The 22,263-nt window shown below is 44.3% G+C and overlaps 1 protein-coding gene and 1 long non-coding RNA gene across 10 annotated transcripts in view; one reads left to right on the forward strand and one right to left on the reverse strand.

The window, feature by feature from the left end:
- The window catches only part of ZNF827 (zinc finger protein 827), a 124,920-nt gene that overhangs the window by 91,873 nt on the left and 10,784 nt on the right, over positions 1 to 22,263 (reverse strand). For 7 of the 9 annotated variants that reach the window (XR_014851622.1, XR_014851623.1, XM_085058176.1 and 4 more), the window contains one exon: positions 22,079 to 22,177. Coding sequence is in view for 7 of the 9 variants with exons in the window: in XM_085058176.1 (XP_084914302.1) it covers positions 22,079 to 22,177 (99 nt within the window). In the remaining 2 variants the exon portion in view is untranslated. Of the gene's footprint in view, positions 1 to 8,431; positions 8,679 to 8,735; positions 8,868 to 22,078; positions 22,178 to 22,263 lie in introns of those variants that run through there. The other 2 variants (XM_085058180.1, XM_085058179.1) reach the window with 2 other exon arrangements.
- On the forward strand, positions 7,495 to 10,053 carry LOC146437994 (uncharacterized). The gene is made up of 2 exons (XR_014851628.1): positions 7,495 to 7,817; positions 9,751 to 10,053. It is a non-coding gene; the product is annotated as an uncharacterized LOC146437994 (long non-coding RNA).

Below are 22,263 nucleotides of genomic sequence, written 5' to 3' on the forward strand. Positions count from 1 at the left end.
GCACAGATGCAGCAGAAATGACAGCAACCTGTTTTGACATTCTGCCTAAAAGTCCACCTAAAATTTAGATAAAGATGAATAACTAGAAGTTAAGAAGAAGTTTCACATTCATGTCCAATCCATGCCTGGCTTTTTCTGCTGAACAAACAAACAGGTGTGACAACAGTAGTGGGATTTGATTTTATTTTTCCAAAGTGCATTTCTCAGCTGAGAACTCTGTGGGCTTTACCAACAACTTTTATGCAGGCCAGTAAATGCCTTCAAAGACAACAACTCTGATTCTCCTGAGAGTCTGTCCATACTAAATAACAGAGCTATGAGGTGATATCTGAGCCAGCTGGAGAATACCCACAAGTAGTAGAGCTGAATTAACCTGGGCACACTGCTGTGATAATGGCCTCCTGTACACCAGGCAGCTTATTTAGAGCTTGCTTTGTTATCTCGGTGTGGCACAGCACTGTGCTGGAAGACAATATAAACAATTATGATGAAGCCTATTTAGGCCTTATGAGCAATGTTCAAGTACCTCAAGGTGGGCAGAAGAGCCCCCTTCAGAGTTATTTGCTGTGCAAAGATCTCCCTTTGGCAACGCAGAATTGACAAAAGGATTATGTCAGCCTTTCCTTTCCAGAACGAGGAGCAGGGTCAGAGCCTGGGGGCAGCAGAAATTAGAGCAACTCTAGGCTGTTATGCTTACTTTGGTGCCTGAGAAGGGCTCCTCATGGGCTCAAAGTGCCAGAAACACAGAGGTAGATAAGAGGAAGTTCTGCTCCAAACACATAAAGGGATGGGTCCTCAGTCATTAGTTGCCAGGTCTAGATTTGGCACAGTGGTTTAAAAAGGGAGCGACTCTGGCTGTGCTTCAGGAAAGCACACAAACAGCTATGCCACCAGCTGCTATCTAAATACGCTTGTCTGTCACCCTCTCTGTTCCTTACTTTTCTCTCTAGATAATGATCAGCTAGTTGTGGAAGATCTGTTCCTATTTCAATTTTTGAGATGAGTAATTATTTGTCCTACTGCACAAATCAAAGTGAAGTCTAGAAGCTTGCAAAGAATTTGTGTTCATTAAAGTCACACATGGGGATTATTCATTAAGCTAAACACACACTTAGTAAAACCAGAAGTTCTTTTAATGCATTTTTCTAAAAGTTACTTGCCCTCATACAGCATCTTCCAAACTCTAACAGGAACCCAGATTCAGGACTTGTCCAAAACATTCATTCAAAATAGGAAGCTGTAATTTCAAAGCAAGCTTGTGCCAAACCTTCTCCCTCACAGAAACTTTCAGATAAAACTTGAGACCATGCAGGGAAGAATTCTTTGCACCTGCATAGAAAGCAATAGAGGAAAACCATATCCAAGCAACAAACCCCAGAGGAGGGCCAGCAGAGCTATAAATCCTTGAGGAAGGGCATCCATAGAGTAGGGTCATGCAGAATTCAAAGGGATGGTGACAATAGCTTGGCTTTAAATTGCTTTAAAAATTTTATTTCTACCCCAGTGAGAGCACTCCAAATAAAAGAAACAAAACAGTGCAGATTTTGGAACCTAACTTCATCTGCTGAAGCTGCTGATTATACCACTCATTACAAGACCACTACCACTTGGTAACCCTTTAATTTTTGAGGGACTTATTCTACACAGCAACTAAATAATCTGTCTTGCATGCAACCATCGCTCTCCTGGTCTACTGTGCTATCAGCACTAGTCACTCTTTCCCCTCTGCTTCCAATCCTGCTAACTACTGAAAAGAATGATGGAAAAGACTATTTATGCAGCCCAGATTTTCTCTCTTTACTGAATGTTTCTGAGGAAAAAAAAACCCAAACAGGACTTTTGTGTCATTCCAAATTACCTGAACTCGGACTCTGTGTGAAAGCTTAACCTGCAAACATCTCATCCTAACATTTGGCTTAACTTGGAACTCCACTACAGTATAATTACATCACAAACAAGGAAATCCCCTGAAAGGCAGGAGAAATTTTAAGGAAGAGAGCTAACTCCTAAGCTGTCAGGTTCAGATCGGACATTCAAAATATTTATCATCTAGACCTAGAAGGATACCAGGCGAGGAAAAGAGAAATTGTCTTTGGGAGCACAACACTACCATGAAGGTGACTGTGACTCAGTCTGCAAAGAAGAAAAACTGAAAGAAAACCTTTTATTTGAGCTTATGGGTACAAGTTGCTGAATCCTCCACTAAAGTAGCCATAATGCAATGTATAAGTGCAGCATTGATGCTGCCTCTACCTTGCAGCATGTATCCCTTCAAGTGAAGTATGGGTCAAGTCTGAATTCTATTATTTAACTACATTTAAAAAAGAAAATCCCTGGAGCTTGGGATATTATCCACCTTTTATAAGTTTGGGTTTTCTTCCTTCAGCCCAATATAATTTATTATTCTTCATGCCCATAGCAATATATAGCACATATTGTTCAGACAAAACAATTAAAGTAGAGCAAAATGAAAAAGTTTTACTTTGGGGGGCAGAAAGAGAGAGGAAGAAAACAGCTCCCATTCCCATGAAAACTGGATTCTATTACATTCTGATGGCTATTTTGTAGTCCAGATATTTTGCATATTATTATTTTGTAGGCATATGATGTTTTAGCCTCCAAACATCCTGGAGAGATTTGAATGCCTAAACCCAAATGATACAAATCATGTACCATGAACAGTAAAGTAGGCAACAAAAAATGCTATACTAGGAAAAAACCAAAACGTTATTTAGGAGATAAACTCTTAAAGAACTCCAGAGTTATGCTTGAAAAACTGCAATAGTAAAAAGATTCCAGACAGCCCATAACAGCTCTCCTTAATCATCTGAACTCATGTCTATATTATGATATCTTTGCAACGTGAAAGAAAAAAAAAGTCCCCTATATGGTGCTTCATGACAAATCACATGCCTTGTGAAGCTTCATGTTAGAAACCCTTTTAACTTCCAAAAAGTCCTCTTTTGTAGGTCATGCTCTCATTATCTTGCTCTGGGATCTGGTCTGATTAAATTATAGGAAATTACTAATACTTCACTTTGAACAGCCAGCTCCTCCTGGCTCTTCTTCTTCCTTTTTTTTTTTTTCTAAACTTAATTCCTCCTACTCCTGCCTTCTTACATATGAAAAAGACAACAATCACTCTGCTATAAAGATTAAGTCATACTCATTCTTCATCCATTTTAAAACTAAAAGTGCATTCTGTCTGCCTGCTCTCACAGTTCCCATTCCACCGCTCTTACCTGCTGGTTTTCCTGTTTGGCCAACTCAACTATAAAGTTTGCAGTCTTGTTCCAAATCACTGGCACCCCTACTTCCTCTAAAAGCTCACTTATAAGATCCTAAGGACTCAGAGAAATGGGGATGTTACTCAATCCACCAAAAGGGCTGCTGCTCATTTGAGAGGTACATTACAGTACCACCAGGACAACCATGAGTGCATTGAAATTATTAACCTAATCACACTAAGAAGAATAATTTTCCCTACGTGGATCCTCTTGTTGACTATGTACTATATCAAGATCCCTGCAGTGGTAAGACATCAAAAATAGTAAACATGTTAGAATAAATAAAAGCTTTCCCTTATACATGCAATGTATGCTACTAAAGTAATAAACTCATTTGAAAAATTCTTGTTCCTGGCAAAAGCGCTTTGTCTCGAAGGCAACTCTTAAAAGCCAAATGATAGTGAATGCTTTCCTGACATTCGGAAGTCTTTTGAAAAACCCATATGACACCTTCTGATAGCAAGAGAGGATGCATCAGACGAAGCGAGCTGCAGAAATAAAAAATGAAGGAAGCTCTGAATCACTGTTAATTTACTTGCTTGACAACATTTTTTTGTCCTCTGATGATATAATCGAGCAATAAAAACACAATATAATAAAAAGCTTCGCAGAGTTCAAGTGTTTTTTTACTGTATAGAAACAGCTGAACACTTCAACACAGTATCTGGAACATCCAACACTGCACCTGACCATAAAAGCAAGAAGAGTTACACCCCCTCATAGTCAGAGATCCAGCTTTTGAAGTTGAAACTAATATTGTATCAATTCCACATCTCCTCCTTTAACAAAACAAATCCAACAGAAAGTGCCACTGAAGTTTGTCTTGCATTGAAAACATTCCTCAGAAGCTAGCAGTAGCTCAAACTTCTCAATGCAGCATTTAATTCTGCCTGAGACTCTGTAATAAATGCAAGCTTTGAATAAATGGAATTGTGGCATTCATTCGCAAATTGCATCGCTGACAAGCCTCTGAGGCAGAATCAAACCCCAAGGAGTATCGATTGCTGCACTTAAGGCAATGTAGTGCTCTAGATCTTAAACATTTACTCGAGTGCCTGAAGACTTCCCAAAACTTTTACTTTTCAGGCTGAGCTCTTGTGAGTCACATCGAGCAGTTGAGAGGTAACAGACTTTCAGGAATCCTCAGTAAAGAAAATGATAGCCTGAGGCAGAATGGAAAGTAAGGCAACAAGGAGAAGAAAGAGTAAAATTGTGTTTACACATATATTTTTTAAGATTCTTATGCTAACTGACTAAATAAGAAATATTTAACTGCTAACATAGCTGAAAGGGAAAGAAACCCTAACACACATACACACAAAATGAGCAAAATTCCTTAAAACATTCCATGGAAAATGAATTGACTTGTCCAAGTTAGCCACATCCAAAAGTAATCATAAGGCATGCATATACTGGGTAAATTTTTAAGTTATAGACCTAATTGTGTCATTGTTAACTGAGTCTACACTGCTGCATTATTTAGTTGGGGTATGAAAGAGCCATTGTCTATCCAGGAACTCCTCAAGTCCTCTCCTCATATCTTAAATTAAGAAGGATGCATTTTCTTTTCTGTTTCACAGAGTGTGAGTGAAGACATTCTGCTGGCTTCTATGATTAAACAGTTACCCAAACCTGACTTCTTTAGACACAAAACCTCCACTTTACAATACATGTAAATATTGGAGTCTCAAAGGGCCCATCCATCTGACTGAACCTTGAGGTTCACCCTGCTTTGAGCAGGGGGCTAGGCCAGACGACCTCCAAAGGACCCTTCTAAACTAAATTATGTTGTAAACAACTCCAGTGACTGAAAGCTCAACCTTAACTCTGCCCTTTTAAGCAGATGCCACCAAAACACACTATTATTGCATCTAATAATATCAATCCTTCCTTCAAACACTGAGGCATCAGTTTCTAGCAACTCCCTTGGAACTGAATTAAACTCTTGAAGCAGCCTCGTCCATCTCCAGCAAACTCTTGTACAGAGAACTTTTTCACCATGGCATGTTTTTAGGCAGTGCAGTCTTCCCAAGTGAAACTACATCTAAATGCAGGTGAGGGATGTCCAACGCAGTCAGTGGGCAGAAGTATAAAATCTGGGTGCTAGTCAGCAGTGACAGCAATCCTCAGATGCATTGCAGGGTACCTGACAATTTCGAAGGAACTAATTAAGGCCTAGAAACGCGGAGAACACACCTTCCTACCCGAGCTGCGCTTGAGTCGCCAAGGACTTGCTAGACTGTTACATTTGCTCAGTTACAATGTAACATTCACAAATTATCTGGTATCAACACCTGACTATTTATTCCCCAACAACTGAAGCAGAATCCCAAACACCCCCGGGAGGCTCAGTAAGATGCTACATCACTTAGGGTGTCCTGGAGAGCATTCACGCACTAGCAGCAACCTGTAACATGGCTTGGGAGTGATTCATAACGCAATGCACTCAGTGGGGCAGAGTCAAGGTTGAACACAGCAGTTGATAGTTTCTCTTGGGATGTGTGTGGGGCACTTTGTATTCTTCTGCAACCAATAATACCTCAAAATTAAATATACACTCTGTCCCGCTAAGAACAGTATTGCTAAAACCAGCGAGAATCATGGAACAAAAATGCATTTTACACTGAGTATGCATTAAAGCAACATGTTGCTTAAAAAAAAAAAAAACAACAAAAAAAGCCAACAAAAAAGACATCCAAACCAAATCACTATTTACAGCATCTGCACACTGAATTCCAAGGTATTTTCTGAATCTAGAACAGTATTATTCTGAGTTATCTAAAGCATTATTGTCAGATAATAGCTTTTGATCCAGTGCAATCTAGTTGCAAAAGAAATAAATAAATCCCACTCAAAGGTAGCGTTCGTGTGGGACATACAGCGTGTGTGCCTTTCACACACCACCAAAAAAAAAAAAATAACCTCCTCCCATTAACTGAACAAAAAATTAATCCGAAAGAAGTCCAAATTAGGCCGAGTATTTAAAAAAAAAAATCAAAATAACAACACACGCCGAACTCCATCTGCACAATGAAGGCAATTGTTCCTCGGCCCGGCAAAAGCCCTGACTTCCCCCGGCGCGGCGGTCAGGAGGTCGGGGCCGCGGGCGGCCTCAGCCGCAACCCGGAGGCGGGGGCAGCGCAGGGCCGGGCCCGGCGGAGCCGCGCCGAGCCGAGCCCCCGCCGCCGCGCTCGGCAGAGCCCGGCCGAGCTAAGATGGAGCCCAGGTTTGATGTCAGCCCCAGGGGCGGGCGGAGGGCAGCGCGCCGGGGCGGGGGCGAGGGCAAGGTCAGCCGCCAGCCCGGCGCGGCCCCGCCGCCCCCGCCCGCCCCGGGAGCCCCGCGGGGCTGCTGCCGAGCCCGGGCCCCCCGCGGCCGCCCCCCGAAACGCCCCTGCGCGGCCGCGCACGGCTCTGCGCGCCCGGGCTTGGCCCCTGCCCCCGCCCGCCGCGCCGGGGCCGGGGCGCTGCAGAGGCGGGCGCCGCGCTCCCGCCGCCCCCCCGAGACGAGCCCGGGCGAGGCGAGCCGTGCCAGCCGCGCTCTGCGGGAAGAACCGGGGCCACCGGCTCGGCTCCTCCAGCGGGCGGACCGCCAAAGGGCGACGCGGGGGCAAACGGCAAGATGAGGGGAAGGGGGAAAAAATAACCCCAAAACCAACCTCAAACATCAAACCCCCCCGAAGCGAAGCCCACCAGAACTCAAGCCCTTGCCTCGAGTCGGCAGGAAAGGAAAAGGGGAGACTAATCTTTGCGGGGCTGCAAGTGCCGCCCCCTCGCCCCCAGGCCGCCGCCCCCCGCGCCCACATCCCCCATCCCGGCCCGTGTGCCGGTGCGGGAAGGGCGCGGGGAGCGCTGCCCCAGCCCCTCTGCCCGCAGAGCGGGTCGGGGGCCGGGCCGCGCTCCGCCCGCAGCGGCGCCCCGCGGGCAGGGGCAGGAGCCGCCCCGGTGAACTCCCGGTGACCGAGCCCGGCTCCGGCACCGGCGGCTCAGCTCTCGCCCTGCCCCGAGCTCCGCGCGGAGGGACTGCAGGCACGCTCCGAGCAGATGTGTCGGGGACAGACAAATGACCCCTCCATCCATCCCCCGCTCTCCTTAAACCAGCCCTGGGGCCATGCAGGGGCAGGGTATTTTTAGGTCCCTTCCCCTCCTCTCCGCCTCCCTCTCAATAGCTGCCGAGCGCTGAATACAAGGAGAGGGGGGCAGAGCGAGCGGGAGAAAAGTTAACTGTTTTGCAAAGAGGGTAGAAAACAGGCAGGGAGGGGGTAGGGAGCGATCAGGAGCAGGGCAGGGTGAGCCGTGTCAGGGGATGTGTGCTCTGTGTGTGTGTGTGCGTGTGTGCGAGCGCAGGGGGTGCCCGCGGGCGGAGGATCGGATGCACTTTAGCCCTGTGCTCTGCTGCTCTCGTCTGGGGCAGCGCCGCCGAAGCCTGAGTCTCGCCTGGCTCGCCTGACCCTTCATTTCACTGCGGCCAGGAGGAGCCCGGAGCCCGCCGCCGCCTCCTCTCCCTGCTCTGCAGGGACCTCGCCTGCCACGGTCTGCCTCCCCGCCACCCCCTCCCACGCCGCCGCCGGCGGTCACGGCCCCCTCCGGGGTGGCCCTGGGGTCGGTGTGGGGTGCCCCGTCGGCCCCCTCCGCGACCGCTGCCCGCCTACCCCCCGCTCCCGGGCCGCCCAGCCCCGCCGCAACCTTTAGCCGGGGACGGACCTCTCGGCTGGTTCCGCACAAGACGCCAGCAGCCGCTTCCCCTCTCGCCGCCCTCCCCTCCCGTGCTTAGCCCCCCTCCCCACCCCAATAAAACAGACCCCCCTCCCTCCGGCCCCAAAGAGAAACCCACACCGCCCCCCCTTCCCCCCCCTTAGCACAAATGCACAATCACGGGCGAGGGGAGGGAGAGGGAGGAAAGGGCGAGAGACGCGAAGAAAGAAGGGGGGAAAGGAGAGAGAGGAAAAATTAAAAGGGCACAAGGCTGTTCATCACCAACATGGCTGCCTTAGCTCAGACCTAAAAGAGGAATAACCCAGGCTGTGTCTTTGTCAGTTTCACCTCTGTAACCCTAAACTAATGCACGAAACGACGGAGGCGGCTGCAGAGGGGAAGGAGACGGGGAGAGGAGGAAGGAGAAAATGGCAAAAAGAGGGGGCACTTACGTGAAGAGAGGCGCTTGGGCTGCTCCTGCTTCCTCCTGGGCATTTTCCCCCTTTTTTCACATTCTCCTCCTTGGTTTAACGGGAGATCAAATAAGACCGGGAGGGGGGGCACGGACAGGCACAAAGCCGGGGCCCCCGGGGGAGCTGCTAACCGGGGCGGGTTTTCCCTCTTCGCCGGGGGAAAGGGGGCTTGAAGCCGGTTTTCCCGGAGCCACCGCGAAGGGCTCCCTCTCCCCCTCTCTCTTTCTTTTCCTCTCCCCCCCACCCCCCACCCCCCCACCCCCCCCGCAACCCGGTCGTGCACCTGGCTTGTCCCCGGTCGCAGTATCCCTCAGCGGCCGGGGATGTGTTCCCGGCGGGCGGGCGGGCGCCGGGCGCCGTGCCGGGGCGAGGGCTGGCGCGGCGGTGCCGAGGGCTGCGCCCCGCGCTCCTCCCGGCCCCTAACTAACACTAACGCCGGGATCAAAGGGCAGCGGCGGCGGCGGCGCTCCCGGCGCGCCCGCGGGCGGGCAGGGACACCGCACACACCCCCGCACAGCCCCGGCGGGCGGGCACACGCACAGACACACGCACAGACACGCGCGCCCCGCCGGAGCACAGGGGACGGTGCCCCCGCTCCCCGCGGGCTCCGGGCGCGGCGCTGCGCGGCGGCGGAGGATGCGCTGCCCCGGTCCTGCACCCGCTGCTAATCCGCTCTTACCAAGGAACAAAAAAAAAAAAAAAAAGAAAAAAAAAGAAAAAATTAAAAAAAAAAAAAAAAGGTGTGTGTGAATTTGAATTTGTGGGTCTCGACCATTCACACTGTAATCCCCTCGTTTGTGGTGGCAACGAAAATCATAACATCAACCCTTTTTTTTTTTTTTTCCAAATTAAGACGTTTTGTCTTCCTGTGTTAGAAAAGAAAAATTATGGTGGTGCAAAGCTAAGCCCATAGAATTTCTTGGATGGTCTCAGCTACTCCTTCAATCCCTTCACAAAGCACAGGGGCTAGAGGAGCTTACTGCAGCCAAACTTGAGTGTGGGAGGGAGAGGCTGCTTTATACACAAACTCACCCCAGGCCAAAACTAGCACCCAAAATAAGCCAGAAAGAAAGGTGGGCAAGTTAGTATCCTGACAATTTCTACTGCAGGTTTTAAAAAGTGGAAAGAATACAAGGCAGCATGAAAATCACAAGTCCTTCAGTGTGTGTGGAGGGGGGAGGAAATCAAGATTAGGTCACCCCAATGGTTGATTTAACTGCTACATGATACTTTTACAGTGCACGCAGCAATCTGGACTTCTGAAATTTATTTATTTTTTTTTCCCTTCTGTAATGCAGGTATATGAAGCTTTATCCTGAAGCAATTCCAGTGTGCATTATGAAGCCAGGATAGCAGCTTTCATTAACTGATACATACTCTCATTACTTCACAAATCACACATCTTTCTTCAAAGACTGACATGAAGGTGGGGAAAAAAATAGAAGAGGGATTGGGTCTCACTAAAGCACAAAAGGTACTCCGTGAAAGAGAAGTGCTCTCTTTGTGACTTGCAGTCATTTGGATAAAAGTTCACACAGAGGTTGTTAATGATTTAAACTCCAAAACCTGTTACTACAATTGAAGTAAAATTATTTGAAGCATGGTTGTTTCATATAGCTCTCTCTTTGTGTAAGAAAACTTTGAACTTAGCAGAATACATAATCAAAATCATGAGTCAGATGTTGAAAAAATAAAAATACGCATTATTCTAGCATGTATACCTGTTAGAATTTTTTGGCTTTTGACAACTTGACTCATCATTTTATCACACTATTTTTTATCCTAACTTCAGTTGTTTAAAAATAAACAGCTGCCTAGGGAAACACAAAACACCAAATCTGCAACCTAAATATTTTAAAACAGTCAACTTAAACTTTCAATCACCTCAATTTGGAATGGTTTCACATAATCTTATACCCATTTTACAGCCACAATGAGCCTCTCAGAAGGAAAAGAATCTAAATAGGATTTAAAAGATTACATATATGACAATCTCAAGTTCACTACCATGCCCGTGCAATTCTGAGTTTTGAAACAACGTGTACAGGGCACACATCTACTGAGACAAAACAGATTCCTCCTGACTTCAGCTGGTTTATAATTTTGCAGTACAGCTAAAATACTTCATTTTCATGTAGAGACTTATTTTTAATCCAGAAGTAAAGACAAAGTGTATAACTGTCAGTACTGGAGATTTTGGGGGCTAGGGAAGAGCCCAAACAGCTGCCTTACACTTACTCATTCCCTCAGAATATTTAGGTCCTGTCTTTTCCCTTAATTCTCCAGTTTATACTGGTCTTGGAGATTTCTACAGGATTAGTAGTGATGAGCAAAAATATTAGAGGCATTCTTTACTACTGCTCACAAACCTCAATTTTGACATGCCTGGGACTAGCATTTTCAAACTAGACATGCTAGTTCTGCTACATGTAGAACTTGGTTCACTGTAAGAGTTGCAATGCCAGACCTGCTTACTTATTTTTCCAATACTAATGGCTGTTGTGTTGAACTAAGCCAGGTTTGTGAGCAGCAACCAAATGATCCTGTCTGTGCAGGAGGCCACATAGTAGCCATTTCAGGAAGGGAAAGAGTACTGGCTCTGTGCTATGATCCACCACTGCTGTGGCAGCCCTTCCCCAGGTGCTCCACGGGAACAGGACATAGGAAATACAGTGTTCTTCACTATCACTCTCTCCACCCTTTATTCCTCATGCGTTTCTGGCATAAATTAATGTTGACATTGTCAGCATTAATTTACAATGTGCTGTGCGGGTTTTTTTCCCCTCCATCATTTGAAACCCCCTTTAGGGGAGTTGAGGTGGCTGCAGCAAAAAGGCACTATGGGAACACAGCTCTCTGAAAGGGCCATGGGGACTGGCACACAGCAGAGCAGCATTAAATCTCTCTGAGGGTGACCTTGGCTTCGATAGTCATCCTAGCAGTTTTCCTAGGAGTTTAGTGGGCCAAGCCTTAAGCGTGTTCTGCAGTGAAAGAAATCCCAACAGTTGAATGAATTGTCAGGGAGAAATTTTATATACTCTAGCTTTGAAGAGTTTCTAACGCTACACCTGGAAATACTCCAGAGGGGAACAACTTGGTTCTTCATCTCTATCCTGGCTAAGTGAATTACTTCACATATTGTCCCAGTCAATAGATAGCACCCAACCTTCCCATCAAAACCATAGGCACATCAGTCCTCACTTCATACTATTTTACACACTGCTTTAAGGAAGGTGACTTACAGGCATGGTGCCATTTAAAAAATAATCTTTCATTATGTTTGGTGGTATAGCACCAAAAAAAAAAAAGTCATCTGACCACACTTTTGAACATTTTTAGTCCAAACACAAGAAAATAGTTGCAAGTCTTCCACAGATAACATAATATAAATAATGCATTGCTTCTGCAGGTCCTGCTATTAATAAGTAATGATTGTATGGCACCTTCCAAACACCAAACCTAGTTACACATATGAATTAAGTTCAGCTTCAGAAACCACTTTTGAACAAAGTAAATATTTTCTTTGCTTACACATGAGAAAAATGAAACAAATTGAGTAAATAAGGTTTTAAACAGTAATAAAAGATGTAACATTCCTAACACCTTTGCAGGGTATCTAGCATCCAAACTGTCTTTATGCAATGTAACAAATACTTGAAAAGGTTGCTAAACAGAAACTAAAAAATTAGCTGGCATCCTTGCTTTATTCCTTGAAACTTTAAAGAGTTCCGTTCCCAGGGTCAGATTTTTTTAAAGGTGTGCTGAGTGAAAAAATGAGACTATTTCAACCAATTCCTTGGCCCTCTCAAACCAAACTGAGGCCACCTCTGCTTAAAGTACAGCCTAGCAAAATGGTGGCCAGGGCAGCTCTGTGTGTCCCTGAGCATGCTGGGGAGAGTTATTCAGGTTCCACAGGCTCTTTTAAAGTTACTCCTATCTTTGGATTAATTTCCTGTTGAACATAGCCAAATACCTTCTATAGCTCTGTATCTTCAGTATGTAAGATGAGGCCCGCTAGTTTAAATTGAAATTACCATCTCTTTCATATATGTTGGCCATTACCCTTAACAGCATAAACTCCTCTATTTTAATTTATGCCAATATTCCCATGCTCAGCAGTGGAAATAGTCAGTTAGTCACTGGTTAACTGAAGATTTAGGCACAGCTTTAAGCATTTGAAGGACAGATTAGTCCTTCAAACGACACTTGATTACAGACTTCTCTTTGCTCCTAAGCATTTGAAAGGCAAACGCAAAGGGATGAACAAGTCCATAGGACAACAGCTCATGGACACCATCATCCATGTTTGCAAATGCTCTGTAAACAAATAACATTAAGTAGTAGGTTTGTAAGAAGAATTAATAATGACAAGTTAGTGACTGGCAAGGCCACTGACCAACCCCACAAAGGCCAACGAGCAATGATCAGAAGCCATTGCTGTCTGATGAGTATCATCTTGGAACAGATGACAAGCATTTACCAAGTGGGAGATACAGTTGTATAACCAGCAGATCCTAAATGACACACAGACTTTAGCTTTTTTGAAAGACAACGAAATTCGCCTTCTGCAAAGTTTTTAACCTCTTCTTCCTTAAAATGAAAGGGCCACAGCCACTTCTAGGCAAGAACACTTGCAGAGAGCATATTGAATCACAAATGCTCTTGAAGACCAAGAATTCCACTACAGTCTCAAAGCCTCCAAATGGAGAGGCATCAAAGAGGAAGAGTACACTATGACCTATGTCTCTGCTAAAACACAACCAGTTTTCTCAGAATCTTGTCTAAATCCTGGCAAACTAACTAGCCATCATCACTTTATAACAAACTTTAGCACAAGATGCTTCTAGTTGAGGTGCAAATTTAACACGTTAATACTTCTTCAGAAGAACCAGGGTGTTTATATTTTTCAGCTGTTAGTACAGCACACTCCCTAGGAAAGATGATTTAGCTTCTAATTTCAATTTTTAAAAAAAAATCAACACTTTAAAGCTGGTGGCCTTAAACCCATACTGATATAAAATCCCAGATTTCACAGGCCAGAAATATGTTGTCTATAGGTCGGAAGAGGGACCACACATTAGTGTCCCTATAATTTTGTTGCTATTCAAATACTATAGGGTGTTTCTTCAGATTTGCCAAAGAGGTTTCTTGATTATTCTCTTACCACAACTGCAGCTGGCTTTTCAATTTCACAATTATATATGTAATTTATATATAATACAATGATGTACAACGAAATATAATATATATCACCCCTTCATATCCCTTTACTATAGGCCTATCTTGCAAAAAACAACAACAAAAAAACCAAACAAAAAAAACCCCAAAAAAACAAAAAACCCCAAACCAACCAACAAAAAAAAAAACCCAAAACCAACCAAATATCCAAGCAAAAACCATCAACCAACGACTCATTGACCCTAGGACTATTGGGCTTAGGTATACAGAAACCTGAAATGCAGAATATCTCTCCCAAGTCTGAGTGAACATCTTACCCAGTACAGATTAAATATAGAAAAATTAAATTAATATTTTACAATATAAAACACTAAGCAATTTCTTATGAACTGATGAAAAGGACTTGTTTAGCCAACTGAGGACTGGAACCCTTAGCTAAGGGCTAGTGCAGTTACAAATGTGCAAATAAAAAAGGATAAATATCTGCTCCAATACTGATATTTTTTGCATAATTTTACATTCTACACTTAAATGCATTGAAATAAATAACTCTACCCCACCCTAAGAATGGTCTAAGATAAATCTGAACAAGTCCCAGAGAACTCCCTCTCTCATTCTGCTTCTGCTTAATCGCTTGCTAGTCACTGGTTAATTGAAGATTTAGGCATAGCCTTATTGTCAAACACCTGCCATGCTTTAAGGCATTACCTCCTCCTGGAAAAACCACCTCCCAAACTGGTGAAACAGGATGTATTTGGCCTCCTGTCTACTTCACTGAGAAGTCTTGCAGCTTAGTTAAGTAGCAAGGCAACAGCATTTTAAGCCACAGCTGTTTGCTAAATGGAAGTGTGTCCAAGTTTTCAAACACGCTGTTACATTTAGGCTGAAAGGCAGAGTCTCTGCTGCACCAGCAAGGTGGTGAATTCCTTGGGGAAATCAATTCTGGTTTCTCAATTAACTAACTACTTTTCTATTGTTAAAACACTAGAGTAATGCTGAGACTGTGCTGGACCATGAGAGCTGACAAGATCCCAAGGAGCTCAGCCACCATCTAGGATTGTGCATTTACCAAACTCCTCTCTCTCTGACACAGCACCTTGCCAGAGACACAGCAGGAGGAAGGCAGGCACAGAGGGGGATGTCAGTGGTACTGATGCCAGCTGTGCCCTCTGTGGAATACCTTAACAGCTTATGGAAGGGTGAGACAGAATGGCATTTGGGAGACAGGAAAACATGGTGATGCTGAGATTTTACGTTCCCAAGGAAAAGAAATCCATTAGGATAAGAGAGGGGAGGAGCTCAAGCTTCTAGCAGAGTTCATCTGCCTGGTGTGATGAATTTCACAGGGGATTCAGCTATGCTTGACCATGCTGCACATTCTCAGTAATCAACCCTCACCTACTGGCAGGCAGAAAGGTTTGGGCCGCAAGTCAGCCTGCTGAGTATGAAGTTATGTGGTCTGTAGGAAACATCTCCTTGCATTGGTACTTCCCCATCTCTGTACAACACACAGGAAAAGGTTATTTGTCTTTTAAGATATCAGGAATAAAGACTAGCTTCCTCAATCCCTGCTAACACTGATGGAAATACTGTTTCTAGTCCCTACTTTTCAGCAACTCTAAGGCTACGCAGTGTTTTCAAGTCTGTAGCTTAGAGTAGGATTCAAATTATTTGTCCAAAAGAAGTAAAATAATAACAGTGGGGAAAAAAAAAAAAATCACACAGAGTAGCACAAAACTTCATGAGTAGGAAAAAAGGAGAAGAGGTAATACCTTGAGGGAAGCAGCTTTCATTTCCACACGAAAAGCTGAGGATAGTATCCTCAACAAGAAAACTGAGCACACCCTCAGAAAGTTTGCAGATGATATAAAATTGGAAGGAGTGGCTGATAACACCAGATTGTTGTGTTACCTTTCACAAGTACTACCTCGACAGAAGTGGGCAGAGAGGAATGTCCTGAAGTTCAAAAGGGGAAATGCAAAGTTCTGCATGTACAGAGAAATAGCCCTGGGCACCAGCACATCCTAGGCATCTACCAGCTGGAAAGCAGCTTTGCCAAGAAGGATATTGGGATCCTGGTAAGCAACAAGCTAACCACAAGCCAGCGATGCACCCTTGTATCCAAGAAGACCGCTGGGAGGAAGATAGTTGCAATCAGATCAAGGGAAGTGATCCTGAGCTTCTACTTAGTGCAGATGAGGTTGCATCTGGAATGCTGCCTCTCATTCAGGGCTTCCTGGCACAAGAAGGGTCTGGACTTACTGGAGGGAGTCCAATACAGGGCCACAAAGATGATTAAGGGACTGAAGCACCTGCTGTGTGAGAGGCTGAAATAACTGAGACTGTCTGGCCTGGAGAAGGGAAGGCTCAAAGGATCTCATCCATTTGTACAAGTATCTGATGGGTGGGAATGAAGTTGAAGGAGTCAGACTCTCCTCAGCAGTGTCCACTGCCAGGATAGGAGGCAAGAGGCACAGAATTAAAAAAAACAAAACAAAACCCACACAAAACCGGAACACCACCCCAAAACCAAACCAAAGAACACAAGACCAAAATTCCACCCATACACAAGAAAACATATTTTTTTTTATCATTAGGAGTGTCAAACACAGGCACAGGTTGACCAGAGAGGTTGCCTGAACAACTTGGTTTACCTTGTTTGAGCACTGAGGCTGGACTAGATGATCTTAAGACGACCCTCCCAGTCTAAATGAAAATGTTGTAATGTAAGCATTTACTGTTTCATAAGCACAGTATTCATGTCTGGTTTTATGGGACTAGTTTACAGAACACAAATATTCCACTAGGGTTTTTAGCTATTAGAACTCTTCAACAAAAACACTCTTATGATATCCAGAACTCTTTAATGTCCAAATACTTATTCTTAGAAGTCATACTGGTTTATGAGATGCTTAACGGAAAACATTCATTAATAATTCCAAAACCGTGGTTGGTGTTTTACTCCCTTGCTCTTCTTCCCTCAATATGGTTCCTACCCTGAAGATTATACAAACTAAATGAACCTATAACTGCAGAACAGGTAGAAGAGTGACTGTATTTTTAAACTCTCTGAAATACAAGCACTAGAAGTTTGGTGCCTTTTTCCTTAGACATTTGCAAAGCATCATTACCTCTGCCTTTCAGTTGGGGACACGCACTCTGCCTGTGGTAGTTCACCAACAAATCTCGATGTAGAATTTTAAGGCTGCTGTTCCCAGCAAACCATTATCATCAACACATCCCTGACATGTAGGAGCTGTGGCCACAGGATTTAATTTCTTTGCTCGCTAACCTGCAGCCATACTTCCTTAGTGCTATTCTCTCCTTTCACCAGTAAGCACACAAATTTACTCGTATAACCCCTCACACATGTTGGCTGCTTGCACTAGAGGTGTCCAGGTCATGGAAGCAAAATTCATGAGGTACCCATGTAATTCGATTTTTTATTACTCTTATTCTCATTTAGCTTCTGGAAGCGCTATCCATTTATCCTTTTGGGAGGGCTAGAGATACTGCTGCGCACTGAGAAACACCGGGGAATTTCAGCAGTGTCATTCAAGACCTAAGGGGCTCGACGCTGCACAGAGGTCGTGGTGGCTCTCGGCAGAGAGTGGCACGCTCCTGCCTGCAGATGGAGTCACGGCCCCAGCGAACACGCTCTCACATGCTTCTTTTCCCCCAACTCGAGCAACAAAGAAATGATGAAGTTGTGGGGTTGCCCCTCTGTGTGCTTCCCTCATCAAAAAGCAACTCTATGAATGAAGAATCGAGGGTCTGAAAATGGAAGAAGAGATTAACTCAAATATTTTCTAGTCTATCTCTTTGTATATGTTCCCCTCCCAACAACAACAACAACAAAAAAACCCCAAAAACAACAACTACATTTATTAAAGAAAAAAGTGGGGAAAAGAGAAGGTGAAGTGCTGTTTAAAGGAAGGAGTACTTCCATATTTCCTAGATGGAGGATTTTGCACAAGCCAGAATCAATCAAAACAGGTGGGAGCCTAAATAGTAAGTATTCCTTGCCTAGCCAGTGAAGGTATCAATCTCCCACTTGTAAAGATCATCAAGCAGAGGATAAAAGGGAAAAATCAAGGTGAATGACTTTTGGAGAAGAGGTCCAGCAAGGCCGTAGACTTGTAGACAAGATTTAAGATGTTGCTGTTGGGTTTTCTTGGAAATCTTTACCAAATTTTGGAGGTTTTATTCATTCTAATGTATTGAATGGCACCTTCTAAGAAAATGAGTAAGCCTTCTTGGTCTCAACACCCATTAAGGTAGGTGGCCTCTTCCCCAATGTGCCAAGAACAGTGTCCATCAGAAACAAAACATCTTGGTTGCCTTGTGGACACTACAAGAGCTGTACCATGTCAAATGAAGAGGGAGGCACTGTGGTACTTTCATTTACAAGGGGAAAAAAGCAAAATCAGGGACTTTAAAATCATCATCTGAATAGCAAAACAATTGGGAAGTGGGCCAAGAAGACACCCATGTGCAGCTTTCCAAGAGAAAACAGCTCTGGAGAGGGCTCTGGAGAGGGTTTACAGCAGAAATTAAGAGGAAATAGCATGGAACATCTTTGTGGTCTTCTAGTATAAAAAAAATTAAAGCTCTCCTATCTAGGGTTTATCAGGCTTATATGATTCATACAACCCTGCAGTCCCCACAGCTGTGATATCATGTCAGACATAATTACTTCTGCTGTCCAGCCGGGTATGCTAATCAAGGAAGCTGGGTCAAGTCTGACACCTCACCTACTTCCCTCTCTTCCAAAGTTTTTAAACAACTTATTAAAAATGTTGAGAACTCCTAACATTCTTCACTGGATAATATAAGAATTTGAAAACTGTCATCCTCCATTGCTGACATTGTTGGAGACCTTCACAACACATGGTCTTTTACCAAAGGTCCTGCTTTATGCACTCAGTGCCTCTGAGTTATCAGAAAATAATTAAGTACAGCAAGTTACTGGGAGCTAGATACTCCAGATTCCAAAATAAGAAACAAAGAAAAAAAAAACCCTAAAAGATTACCCAGACCAAATGAAGCTAAAAAGATGAGGATATTTCAGACTGCAAGGAAAGTCTGAAGACTTTCAGTTTGACAGCTCAAATGTTTTAGCTGGCTGGAATTGTCACACCATCATGTAATAAGAAAGAATATATAATTTATGCACATTTAAAGGTTAGGGTCCCTCTCTCTTCCCCAAGTTACCTCTGAACTGTTGCCTCATCCAGTTCTTTACATGTCCTTGCTTCTCCCATTTTATCTTTACAACTGAAGCATAACTCCCCTCTTCATTCCAACCCAGGACATTCTTCTAACATACATGAACACCTCAGCTTTATATTCTTCCTCTGATTGACGATCCTATCTAATTCAAATCTTCTATCTTAATTTACTAGAAGTCAATCATCCTTACCAAAATCTTTCCCACCTCCAAATTGCCATGCCTTCAGCAACTTTCTGTAGTACGAAGACTCTTCTGACCATTGGCTTTCAAAATGGCTTGACTATACTTTTTAAACTGACCTCTGACAAATTGCTCTTCTCCAGGCCCTGTTAAAGTCTTCCATTCCCTCAGTGACACTGCCTCCAGTGAGACTTCCCATACTACTGTCTATCATATTCCTTTTAGCTGCTCCCTGTACAGCTGAGCCTCGGGTTTTTATTGGCACAGTAAAGTAATCTTATAGACAAAATGGTAACACATGATTTTGCTACAGGGTTAGGAAAGAAAAAAGAATATTGAAGAAACCTCAGGGGCCTTCAGAGGCCTGTCTTAAGGGCCTGGACCTGCTCAGATCCCAGGCTGAGGCACCTATGATAGTCAGCATTTGGAAGGAAGGTGCTTTTTCCATGGCTCACACCTAAAAGCCAGGCAACTCTTCAGGCCTTGCTCACTAGCACTTTAAGACAGGCAACATCCTAATGCTTCTACTCAAAATCCTATTCCCAAAAGATAGACAGTCTGCTGAGGGAACAGGCTGTGCCAACACACAGAAGATGGCAAAGTCACCCATGGAGAAAGGTTAGGTTACAGGCCAATACTTGTCTCCTAGTGATAAAGTTAACAATACTGAAGATAGGGGTAACTTATGGGTGCAGGAATTAAAAACCCTGCCCGAATTAAGTGATTTTTTTGCATCTCTCTAAGCAAGGACAAGCTCACCGCTACATCAGCCCAAAACTCGGCTGCCAGCTGAGACTCCCCACACCTCCGCGATGACCCTGAGCAGAAGAAACTGGCACCAGGCGAGCGGAGACAGAGCACCCAGAGCAGTGCCACTGTGCCAAGGCACTCCCTGGGCTCTGCGGGCCCCTTTCCCGAGATTTGGGGGAGCTCCTGTCTTTGCCGTTCAGAGCAGGGCGGCGGCAGGCTCCCGTCTCTCCCCACGGGCTGCGGGGAGCGGCCGGGGCCGGGGGAGCCGCGCTCCAGCTGCTCCCGAGGGGGCACCGGGTGGCCGCTGGGGATTGACGGGACGGGGCTGGGCAGAGGGACCGACACCACCTCGTTGTTAGCGCAACAAGCAGCGCTTCCAGAAGCGAGTTTAAGGGTGTGCATGCCCCGCTCTGTTGCGATATTGCAGCCAACTGGGACGATTCAGACCTTAACTTAAGCTTTCCTCGCTTCTGTCCTGATCTCTGATTCTTACAGAGTGACTCTTTACATGGTTTTGATGCAACCACAGTCAGCTCAAAGAAAATGCCTTGTTTCCTTTGTATTAAAAAAAAAAAAAAAAAAATCCATTGCCTTTAAAAAGACACCCCCAAACCAACCAAATCCCCTGGAAACACACCCAATACTCTGTGGCAATACTGTTTCTGCTCCTCGAAGTTAAATATGCTGAATCACTAAAAATTAGATGATTAAAGCAAATTTCAGGCAGGCCTTTAGCTACTATATAGTAATGACAGCATTTGAGTAAAACTAACATAAGAATTGAGGGGCAAAACCACCCAAAACCTTGACAACAACCCAAAATTTCATCAATGCCACCTTAGAACTAACCAATCTGGTTGGCTGTGTATTTGCATGGCTCAATTTGTGCCTGAGCATGGGCCCAAAGATATTGTGTTTAGCAGCCAACTTTTCCCTTTTGCTTAATTAAAATTACTATGTGGATAGCAATGTTTTAAAGAAAATTACATAGTAGAACAGCACATCTATCAACACTTTTAAAGTCTCTTCTCATACTCTACCAGACTGCTGGTGAGCCAAAGCTGCTGTCTATTCCTTGACACCTCCCCATTTCAGAAGTTTATCCAGAAGTTTCAATGTCATACAAAATCTGCTACTCAAGCAGTAGCTTTCTCACTTGGGCCATTTTCATGGGGGTTTAGCTGTGGAGCTGCTTGTTATTAATGCAGAAGATGTGACTGAGACTCTGGAGGAGTTATGAATTTCACCCATTAATTTCAAACCAGTCAAATGTGTAAATACTGATGCTTTTAGCCATTCAACTGCCAAAACAAGTTTTCTGATACTGCAAATTCTATCCCAAAGTATTTGAATGTTCCTACCCCCAGCAAAGCACAGAGAACGACTGCTGCAAAAATGCACACACTTCACAGCAGCATCAGAGAAAGAGCTAGACACAAAATTACGATGAAGATGAGTCCACATGGTATGTTATGGTTTAATAAGTTGCTTCTCATCAGCTGAGCTTCCCTAACTGTTCTTGCACATCCTTTTTGACTGTTGTAATGGCAAATACAATGTGTAACACTAAAATACCTTCCTTTCACTTCAAATGTGCCAGAGAGGAGAAAAACACGCAGTCAGCTACCTCATTATGCCATTGTAACTCAATAGTCTGTGATAGTCAATGCAATCCTAGATCAGTGGGTTTTTAAAATTCTGAATTGGAGAACACATACTGGAAATAAAGGAGTCACTCTGCCAATTCATTCTGGATTTAGAAGCCAAGTTTTCGGTTGTTACTACTTGCCGGTTTTAGTTCTGCCATTTTTATTATGTTTTTGATAACCATGTACTGACCATCTAGAAAATTGGTACTTTTAGCACTGAAAACAGAGTGATTTCCTCAGGTCTGCACTTTCTACCTGTTTATTTGATGTTAAGCTGGTCATCAGAGCAGCACTACTGATGCAGTCATGTTTTAGTGTGAGAGAAAGCATCACAATGCACAAATACAGAAGATATTTAGTTTAAAAATGGATCTTTTTGTGGTCTCACCCCTAGGGCAGAATCCAGAATTGTGTTAGGCTACTGAGGTCCCCACATAGCTCATGACTTCAGGTGCCTCAGAGTCATATCTGTAACCCAGCCACACACTGAGAAGCTGCCTAGAGCTAGCAGAAAATGGATATTATTTTTACAACTTTTTAATGCATTTTCCTCAACAAGTTTCCCCATCCAACATAGCCAAATATCAGGTAATACATGCACACTTTCCTTCAAGAAAGAAATTGAGCTTAGCTTACCTGTCTCCTGGGGCTCACTAAGCAGTGGTCTGCAGTATGAAGGTCTGTGTGTCATCAACCTTTCTTTTAGCTTCTTTCCTTCTCCTCTGCTCCTTTGGTCTGGAAGAAAGGAGTAGCAACACTCACTGGTCAAACTGCATGCTATGTGGTTCAGTCTCAGGTGGAATTTAGAGAATTTTTAGCAA

Source organism: Lichenostomus cassidix, chromosome 4, assembly GCF_008360975.1.
Source record: "Lichenostomus cassidix isolate B80296 chromosome 4, HeHo_3.0, whole genome shotgun sequence".
Classification (NCBI taxonomy): Eukaryota; Metazoa; Chordata; class Aves; order Passeriformes; family Meliphagidae; genus Lichenostomus; species Lichenostomus cassidix.